Genomic DNA, 10,465 nt, shown 5'->3' on the forward strand with positions numbered 1-10,465 from the left:
TTAATAAATATGATTTTCACAGTTAATCTTAAAGTTGCAACCACATTAATTATTATGTTGCAACCAGATTATCAATTAATATTACATAATTATATATGAACGTTATGTTTTATAGGCCTATATATCTGTCTGGACAATATTTGCCTGAACTGATCTAATTCTATGAATGCAGTGCTGCTAATCAATAACACATTAGTCTTACAATAAAACATTGATAAACTGTACATTTATTGTGCATCCTTCAATAGACAGTCATACTTACAAATACACTTGTTTGGAGCCAATATAAAAAGTATTACTATAATGGTTGTGGAGACAATGTTTAGACTAGGCCTTCATATGATGCACTGCACACAAAGGATATTGCAGCAATGTCCCTTACTGAAGGGAATTACATTAGAAATGTAATCTATTTCAAAACTGAACAAGAAACAAATCTTGTCAAATGTACACATTAACCACTTTCTCATGCAGCACTGGCATACATTATATGTAGTAGGACTAATGAAACATCATGACATTCGAATCCAAGTTATAAACATGTCACTTACACTGAAAACGTTCAGTTTATCTGACTAGCCTATGCATGCACATTTATCATCTGAATGCGCATACAAGTGTCTCTAAAGAGTGGAAGAACAACCATCATAGAGGTGGTGTACAATAAACAATAAAGTATTTTCCCTTATAACCAAAGGCCACCCATCAAAAATCCTCTCCAAGCTATGGGTTGTTTTATTCAGATGGCATGCTTCATGTCATCACCACTGAGTCAATGTGTTCGTTGCGAGGTAATCCTGATTTGCATCTTTTCCATGCTTCTTCTTTTTCTTCTTCTTCTTCTTCTTCTCTGCTGATGAAACCAGTTCATGGGAGATTGATACAGGATCAGGATTAATCTGTGGTAAAGGCAGACAGTCTGACGTCGCCTCTGACATCTCCCCGGTCTGTCTTCCATCTGTGTGCTTCGGGGCAACTGATTCCTTGTTAGTTTTTCTATTTATTTTCTTCTTCTTCTTCTGTGACTCTGTTTCTGTGTATTGGGTCATAGAACTCTGGGTCGTTTCAATTAGCATTGCAGTGTTATCATTTATTTTCTTCTTCTTCTTCTGTGACTCTGTTTCTGTGTATTGGGTCATAGAACTCTGGGTCGTTTCAATTAGCATTGCAGTGTTATCATTTATTTTCTTCTTCTTCTTCTGTGACTCTGTTTCTGTGTATTGGGTCATAGAACTCTGGGTCGTTTCAATTAGCATTGCAGTGTTATCATTTCTTTTCTTCTTCTTCTTCTTCTGTGACTCTGTTTCTGTGTATTGGGTCATAGAACTCTGGGTCGTTTCAATTAGCATTGCAGTGTTATCATTTATTTTCTTCTTCTTCTTCTTCTGTGACTCTGTTTCTGTGTATTGGGTCATAGAACTCTGGGTCGTTTCAATTAGCATTGCAGTGTTATCATTTATTTTCTTCTTCTTCTTCTGTGACTCTGTTTCTGTGTATTGGGTCATAGAACTCTGGGTCGTTTCAATTAATATTGCAGTGTAATCATTATCTTGATGTCCTACCGCTGGTACTTCGTAATCAGTGGATTTCCACCTCTTTGTCTTTTTCCTCTTTCTCTCTAAGGATATAAAGGCACTTTCAGCTTCAAGTCTCACTTCAGTTGTATCTATCTCTTTTTTCTCTTCTGGTCTAGAATTTTTTACAGTTGCGCTCATCCTCTGAGATATTTTAGTTGCATCATTTTTCAGTCTTCCCTCAGGATCATGTTTGGTGAGGGAATTCTTATTTTTCTTAGTTTTTCTCTGAGAAACTGTGTCATCTGGAGTCAAAGCAGACCTCTCACACCCCTCCAAAGATATGCCAATACTCTCTTTTTCCAGTGGAGCTGCTGTATCCTTGTGTATGACAGAACAAGTGTCTTTAGACCCATCTCGCTTTTTCTTCTTCATCTTTCTTGGGCTAGTGATCTCATCTGTTTCAGGTGGTATGCTGTCCTTTTGATGTCTCTCCTCTGTGCTCAAAGGAGCTACTAAATCCCTATCTTTCTTCCGCTTTTTTCTTGGTGGCACAGTGTCATTGGATTCAGACACAGAACTCTTGAGGGTGATATGGAATTTTTGAATATTATCCTCTTGTTGTTGAACAACGGCGCCATCGTCAGTTGAAGATTTCCTCCTCTTCTTCTTTTTCCTCTTCTTCTCCGTGACCTTGTCTTCAGACCTCTCATGGCTCACAACATTCTCTTTGGGTCTGGCCTCAGAATCTTCATGAATGTCAGAATTCTGTTTCTTATCTCGTTTGCGTTTTTTCTTCTCCAGTGTATTGATTTGACCAGATTGAGATAAAATACTTGTAGTCAGAGGAATTTCAGTATAATTTCCCACCATTTCATTGCTGCAGGAATCCCCATCTTTCTTTGCCTTTTTCTTTTTCCTAAAATAAATTGTGCCGTCACTCTGTGCCAAAGAATTGTCTATTGGTGCCATGGTTTTATGCTTCTTTCTCTGGGCTACCAATTTAGTAAGTTGGACTATAGAGCACTCAATTGTTTTCTGTCTTATATCAGTAGCATTTACCTGTAGGTTTGTGACAGTATCTTCAGGGAGGGTTGAAATGTTTGTTCCCTTTTGGGGTCCTATTACCTCATCTAACTGTGATTCCAAACTCAAATTTGGAAAATGTCCTTTTTCTGGTCCTTCCTCCAGGATGGCATGTGCTGTGGAATTCTTATACTTTTTCTTCATTTTCTTCAGTTCTATGTCTTCGGTCTGAACTATAGCACCACCTCCAGCATGGGATGATAGCTTGGGGTTCTCTTCCTGTTTTAGGCCTATATCTGTATCAGCATGGCATGGTGAATCCCTCCTCCTCTCCTTTTTTCTCTTCTTTTTCTGTGGCATAATCATTTCACCAGACGCGGAAACAGAATGCTCTGCCTTGTTATCCTGGGTTCTCTCAGTAGCCTCTCCTCCCTGTATGGTGCTTGTACTCACACAGGTGACTAGTTCCTGATAATCTGGAGCCTCTTGGCATGGAGGCTGCCCAACTCGCTCCTCTATACTTTCACCATCTCCTCCCTCTCTTTTCCTGTTCTTTTTCTTCCTCTTCTTTCCCTTCTGTTCATAATCTCCCCCAACATCAACATTTGTACAGTCATCTGTGAGCTCTGGTTCTGTTGAAGGGGGGTTGTGACCTTTAGTTCCAGGATCAGCCTCTGTTTCTCTTGTCTGGTTCTGATGGTCACGATCAGGGCTCTGCCCAGTCACACTGGGGGTCATGGCTCTGCCCACTTGGGTCCTCTCCAAACAGCTTCCTTCACTTTCCTGCACTTCATTAATAGGTGAACTCGTTATGTCCACTGCCTGGTCTATTCTAGTCCCCTCTACTTCCTCACTGACAAATCCGATATTCAGCATTGTCTTCCATTCTGTCAATGAAATGTCCATGTTGTCGTTCTCTTCATGTCCATCTGTATTGTCAGCTAAATGTATCCCAGGTTCTTCTGTTTCATTGCGGACCAAACTCCTACCAGATGAACATCTCCTAACGCAACTCATTGACTCTGGGTTAGTCTCTTTTTCTGCCATGTTACATTTCTCAGGTACGATTCGCCGTGAACCAGCAAAACTCCGCTTTGATGGTGTGTCTTTAATCATTTTGGAAACCAAGGAAAGAGTTTGTTTAACATGAGGGAGGTGTTGTGTTTTCTTTGTGCTCCGTTTCTTTGTCTTGGCGGTGGAGTCTTTGCTTACTGATGTGGAGTCTTTGGTGAAGTATTTGCTTACAGATGAAAACTTTCTGCATTGCTTTTCAGCTTCAGATGATGGATGACACCAAGTTTGCCTATTTTTCTTTTTCAGGAATGGCATTAAAAGTGTATTTTCCTGTAAGAAAGAAATGTTTTGATAAATGTACTGCCAGACTTGAAATAGCAAATCATTGACTCATGATGCAATGAGAAAAAGAGCCTAGATAAAATGTAAGATTATTTGGTCATACTCACCACCACTCTGATGTCATCATCACTACCTTCAGATTCCACCTCCTGTCTGTAGGTCCATTGAAAAAAAACAGCATTATACACCTCAGAAATATACAATCATTATAAAGAAGCTCAAAGGAAGAAATGTGTTCTGCCCCGTTTCATAGCTCAAATCTACATTAAGAGCACTGACCATCTCCAGCAATTACAACCTTTTCTTATTTAAAATTTTAGAGCTGTAGAAAACTTACTCTGACAGTGGAGACAGTTCACCTTCCTCATCCAGATATCTGTTTGGTAAAGCTGAGGCTAAAGTCGCTTTTCCTTTAGAGAACTTCTTCAGTGTTTTGACGCATCTAAAAAAGCCTCCAATTGCCTTACTCTATTGGAAACAAAAGGGATTAAATGTCAGTGAGACTGAGAAGACATTTAGAAGCATATGACACATTAGTTACCCATGAATACATTAGGCCTATATATGATCCAAATGATAAGTATCAGAAGCTGGACTTTGTTTTATTTTATGACAGATCTTTTTTTACAATACGAATTTGACTCAAGAAGTGCTGCCTACTTACCGAGAAGGTCACACTCTTTAATAGTGGTAGGTGTGTGTTTCTGTAAGTCCTCTCTCGACTAGATAGGGGTTTACTTCTGTAAACGCTCCCCAGGAAGGGAAAGGAGTACTTTTTCAGGCCATGCTTCTCTGCTTTCCTCTTGTGATGTTTCATTGCATGTGAGACCTGCTGCTTCCTTTGGGGAGTGGCAGGTCCATCTTCCTCCCCGCTCTCCTCCTCTGATTCTATGGTACATGTGAACTCTGACCTCTCCTTTGAGTGACATCTTCTCACAGACCTCACCACCTCAGACACTGGCACTTGAGTTATGAACAGGCTGTCCCCTGAATCCCTACTGATATATGTGTGAGAAAAGGCAAAGACAAGCATTGCAATGTTCACACTTTTGGTTGTGTTAATTGCAATGTTAATTCAAATACATTTTTCTTGACATTGTTGTAATAAGCTAGCTATAGGAATATATTCTTAATGCTTCACACATTTATGTAGAAGCATTGCTGAGGGCACTGCACTGACTTTTAACCAATTTATCTGGGTTCATCTTTCCATGTGTGCTTACCTGTCTGCTGAAGACTCAGTGCCATGGTCTGTGACGGGATGGGATAACACATATTTCTGCCCACTGAGAGCAGCCTCGAAATAATGTGAGATTGTTTTGACGATATCAGGATCGGGGTTCTCCAGAATGAGCTGGGATGAATTATCTTCTGCTGCTTCATAAACGCCTTCTGAGTTCAACAGAGTGCGTGTATTATTATTTTCAACTCGTTGAGCTTGCAGGTCCCTGACAGAAGCCATGAGGTACAAAAAGAGGTACACCTTGTATCTATTCTACCTGTACACAGCACACGCGGTCATGTTTGGACAAATTCACACAGTCAACCAGGAAGTGAGACGAGCAGACGTCGTTACGTAACGTCAGAGAATATTTGTGGGCCAACCAAGGTTTTTCTAGGAGTTCTTAATTGACTTTGCGCTGCACGGCTCGTGGACACTAGCACGCGGTGCCGCGCGGTGAAACACCACTTCCCATTCATTATTGAGGCTTGTGAAAGCGGTGAGAAGCAGATTGGGCGGTTTTCCGTTGGGCGGCGCGAACTTGACGTGAAAGGCGATGAAAAATACCAGCATTTCCCAACGTTTTATGCAGATCACCAACGCGACCATTGGGCGATGACCAATCTGTGATCTTCAGTCGCTCGAGGCTTGTGATTCCTACAGGATACAGAATGGCAGACGTCTGCAAGACTGAACAGTTGCTATTACCTGTCCCAAAATTGAAGGAATTGTGTGACGTAAAACATATTTAGGAAATTGCGACTTAGTGTATGCATGGATTTGCTGAACACTTGGTTTTAACCGATATTGAACTGTCTGTCTGATTCAAATCTTCCTTTCCTCCTCTTGCCACTACAGTGTTGCAGCGAGGGCTGAAGAACAATTTTGCTGACAGACCTCACTCAAGACCCGTTTATTCTAGAATACCATGCTATTGTTTGAGGAGAGTGCACAATTTTGAACATGAAAGTTATTAATAAACAAATTAGGCACATTCGGGCAGTCTTGATACAAACGGTTGAACAGAAATGCAATGGTTCATTGGATCATTCTAACACTTTGCACGTACACTGATGCCATCTAGTGGCCAAAATCTAAATTGCACCTGGGCTGGAAAAATACATTATGGCCTTTCTCTTCTATTTTTCAAAGATTTTTTTTTTCTTTGTATTATCTTTTACCAGATCTATTGGGTTATATTCTACTACATTCCTTTCACATTTCCATAAACTTCAAAGTGTGCAAATCTGTCATCAAGGCAAAGGGTGGCTACTTTAAAGAATCTCAAATATAAAATATATTTTAATTTGTTTAACACACTGATTGCATATGTGTTATTTCCTTGTTTTGATGTCTTCACTATTATTCTACAATGTAGAAAATAGTAAAAATAAAGAAAAACCCTTGAATGAGTAGGTGTCTCCAAACTTTTGACTGGTACTTTATATTGAAGTTCTGCTGTTTATGCAAGTAAAAATATGGTCAGACTTTAGAATAAGGAACACATATCGAGGTAATATGCCCTTATTAGTCCCACATTGAGATAGCTTACTAAGCGTCTGTTTCTTGTGTAACTTGCTCTTAATTAACTATTAATATGCTTTTATTATAACTAACAGTGAGGTTATTAAGGATTGTCCAGTTATACATGACTTATAACGTTTCAATAAGAAAACACTTAAGGGCTAATATATATATGGCTAATAAGACATAATAAAGGCCTTATAAGCTACATATATACACACACTTATAAACTACAAATTAGTGGCCAATATTATGCAGTGATACTTTGTTACCATCTCTACCGCAATATTTATTTTACCTATCAACAGGGTTGTGTGGAAAACCACACATTACAGATGTGGGGGGAGTGCCATATTTGGTCCCCCTGATAAAGTGATATGAGATTAATGCTATTACAATTGGTCCAATATAAATTCTTATTTCTCCCCTCAAGGAGTACAACATGAACACTGTATGAAAGGAAATGGAGCTACCTGGAGCATTCATTCTTGGTGCAGGAGCTGTATCCTCCAGAAATGTTGGAATGAATGCAGAGGTTTGTTAGTTGCCAAAATAATTTCCCCATTGTCTTGATATATTCATGCAGTACTTTGTCAGACTTATTATGATTACGTGAATAGAAAGACTTCCTGAAGTTGCCCATTTCAATTGCAAACTTTGGGAGGATAGGATACATTATGGTACCAACACATTGGACGCTTAAATTAGACACAACTTAGTTGAAGACAGTTTGTTTTATTATTAGTCAATAAGTTGAGTCTTATCTCATTTTAATTATCATCACACTACACGATGCCTCTGGGGCTCACTGAAGCTGAGTGAAGGCCTGCAGTGAATAGCAGCTGGTTTTCCTCCATCAATCCAGCTGATTGGCAGTGCCTACTGGAGAAAAACAGTGATACATTTTCAGACTGTGACTTCGGACTGCTGGAAAACCTATATACATGTGAGGGGAAGCCTGGAAATGTAAGAGATGGATGGTGTGGTTGGTAAGATAATGTGATGAATACTGTGTAGATTATTTTGATACTTGGAATTATAACTATTATAATTATGTTCATATCAATTTAAAAACCAAGTGAGATTTTATGCCTCACTATAATTTAAATTGTGCTTAATCATTGTGTATGAATCATTATATGTGTTCCTGGTGAATAAAACCTGCCTCTGGTTATGCATTGACATAAACAAAGTGCCCTTTAGGATCATCATTGAAATGATGTTTACATGAACTAAGACCTCCCTGTCTATGTTTGCTCCCAAAGGTTTACTTTAGGTCAACAAATATTTAACAGGAGACTCTAAACTGGTTGCATAATCAGTGCTGAAAATTATTTAAAATGTTTCTGTCACGGTCAGGTCATAGAGGTGAGAGCCAAAAGGAGAACAGGTGGGTGCCTTGTGGGTGTTCTTAGGAAGTCCATGGAGGAGCACTGTCCTGATAAAAGCCTGGCTCTCAGAGGCACCTTCTTCATCCAGAAAGGGAAGGCCAAGATCCACATCATGGTCAAAAGATAAAACATGCAGATATTTGTGTTGACAGGATTCTGTGACATGGTGTTGTGGTTTCAAGGCCCAATGTAACGGTCGTTCTCCTCCTCTTCGTCCGAAGAGGAGGAGTAGGGATTGGACCAAAGCGCAGCGTTGTTATATGACATAATGAAGTTTATTAAAGTAAGACGAAACACGAAAATACTATAACAGACTACAAAACAAATAAACGATGTAGACAGACCTGACTTGAGAACTTACAAACTACGAAGAACGCACGAACAGGAACAGACTACATACACGAACGACAAACGAAACAGTCCCGTGTGGTAGACATACAGACACGGAAGACAACCACCCACAACAAACAATGTGAAACAACCTACCTATATATGGTTCTCAATCAGAGGAAAACGTAAAACACCTGCCTCTGATTGAGAGCCATACAAGGTCAATTAAACCTGACACTTAACATAGAACAAACAACACAGACTGCCCACCCAGCTCACGTCCTGACCCACTAAACACAACTATACAAAAGTAAAACAAGGTCAGGAACGTGACACCCAATGCATGCTTATTGCTTTCTCTATCTAATTTCCATGACTTAATATGTTTGTTGCCAAACCATATCAATGGACACCAACAGTCAGAACTTATGTAGCCCTTATTACTGAGACCTCAAAGGCTGCTTAGACAGGGAGCCCAATTCTGATATTTTTCCCACTAATTGGTCTTTTGACCAATCCCATCAGATCTTTTTACATCAGCTCTTTTTTAGAGGTGATCTGATTGGTCAAAACACCAATTAGTGAAAAAAAGATCGGAATTGGGCTGCCTGTTCAAATGCAGCCAAAGAGAGCATTACCATTTCTTGTCTTTCTGGTGCCCTCCTGTGCATAGCCAAGGGAGTTCTCAGCCTGCCCACTCAACTCCAACGACGATGTGAACAAGTGGCCGAAACACTTTGAGGTACGCGCACCTCTCATCTGCCAGACCATGAGTATAGACTTTTTACTGACTGGGTTTTTATTGTCTATCCAGGGTTTGGACCTACGTGTGAAGCACACTCACTGCTTCAGCTGGTGGCCACTACTACATAGACACCACTCCTGACACCGTGGAATACCTGGGATACTTCATGCCTGCCGAGTTCGTCTACCGCATCGACCGACCCAAGGACACCCACGATGTGGGGAGAGACTGAAACATATGACACTTGACAGTCAAATCAGTGTTAGAAAGTCTTACCTTTTGATCTTGATTATCTTACTGAATCAATAGTTGATGATTGTCTACAATATATCTTACATTATGCTTGATCAAAAGGCCTTTGCTTTGATGGTTTTACAACAAAGACCAAATTGTTTTAGTAAAGACAATACTGTGGACCTTAAACTGAAAGTTTTGAACAATAACTCAGAAACATTTCAAGAATCGTTTGATAAAAATGCTTTTGATTCAAATAATTCTAACATTTCATTATGTTGTACTTTTGGGAATTAACTACCCATCCATAATTTCTACGATAAAACAGCATCCGTGCTTTTCTTGTATTATTTTCCCATTTTCTCAAATCAAATCGAAGTTTATTGGACGCGTACACAGTTTAGCAGATGTTATAGTGGGTGAAGCAAAATGCTTGTCTTACTCTTAACAGTGCATACAAATATATATAAAACATTTTTGATAATTTATGTTACTGTCCCCACTACAACGACAAATACTTAAATAAATACTTAAATAAATGTAATTTTGTCCTTAAAACATTTAATAGAAATACTGTAGAATTACATTACTTCCTATGGAGGACTGTGCCAAATGGGGAGTACCAATATGGCCGACCGGTGGCTTCAATGCCTCCCAATGGCCATACATAGCATCCGCAATCAGGGTTTGTAGACATCATTGGTTTCAACCCTCGGCCTTCGACAGGGGTTTAGTAAAACCATTTAACAGATGGAAAAAAGAATGAGGCTTTAATACATTTGAAAATAGCCTCCTATGGGCTCAGGGTCCACTCACAATCTATTGATTAGTCTATGCCAAAAAGAAATGGTCAGATTTCTGCAACTGATTTAAAGGCCCAATCAACAGTTGAAAACATAAGAAAGCGTCCTCCCCGCCATTGTTTCGGTAAAAAGCTGAGGGATAGGGCTGGGGAAACGTAACCATTCTAAAATTAACAGACAGGGCTATGGATGCAAGCCAGGAGTGACCATCCAAGATACCAAAATTATACACTGAACAAAAATATAAACGCAACATTTAAAGTGTTGGTCACATGTTTCATGAGTTGAGGAGCATTTCTGTCTGTAATAAAGCACTTTTG

The 10,465-nt window shown here is 39.5% G+C and overlaps 1 protein-coding gene and 1 pseudogene across 2 annotated transcripts; one reads left to right on the forward strand and one right to left on the reverse strand.

Annotated features, from left to right (window-relative positions):
- Positions 1-216: 216 nt before the first annotated feature.
- LOC120057061 (E3 ubiquitin-protein ligase RBBP6-like) lies at positions 217-5,428 on the reverse strand. 2 transcript variants are annotated; one of them, XM_039005444.1, is made up of 5 exons: positions 5,120-5,428; positions 4,561-4,891; positions 4,234-4,364; positions 4,004-4,049; positions 217-3,884 (listed from the first exon to the last, which is right to left on the reverse strand). In XM_039005444.1, the coding sequence occupies exons 1-5, from the start codon at positions 5,356-5,358 to the stop codon at positions 762-764; spliced, it is 3,870 nt and encodes a 1,289-aa protein (XP_038861372.1). In that variant the 5' UTR covers positions 5,359-5,428; the 3' UTR covers positions 217-761. The 2 variants fall into 2 exon arrangements, with proteins under 2 accessions (XP_038861372.1, XP_038861371.1); XM_039005443.1 differs by having other exon boundaries at positions 4,561-4,894.
- Positions 5,429-5,789: 361 nt separating this feature from the next.
- Positions 5,790-9,340, forward strand: LOC120057457 (annotated as a pseudogene).
- Positions 9,341-10,465: the final 1,125 nt, after the last annotated feature.

This window comes from Salvelinus namaycush, chromosome 12 (assembly GCF_016432855.1).
Source record: "Salvelinus namaycush isolate Seneca chromosome 12, SaNama_1.0, whole genome shotgun sequence".
NCBI classification, from domain to species: Eukaryota; Metazoa; Chordata; class Actinopteri; order Salmoniformes; family Salmonidae; genus Salvelinus; species Salvelinus namaycush.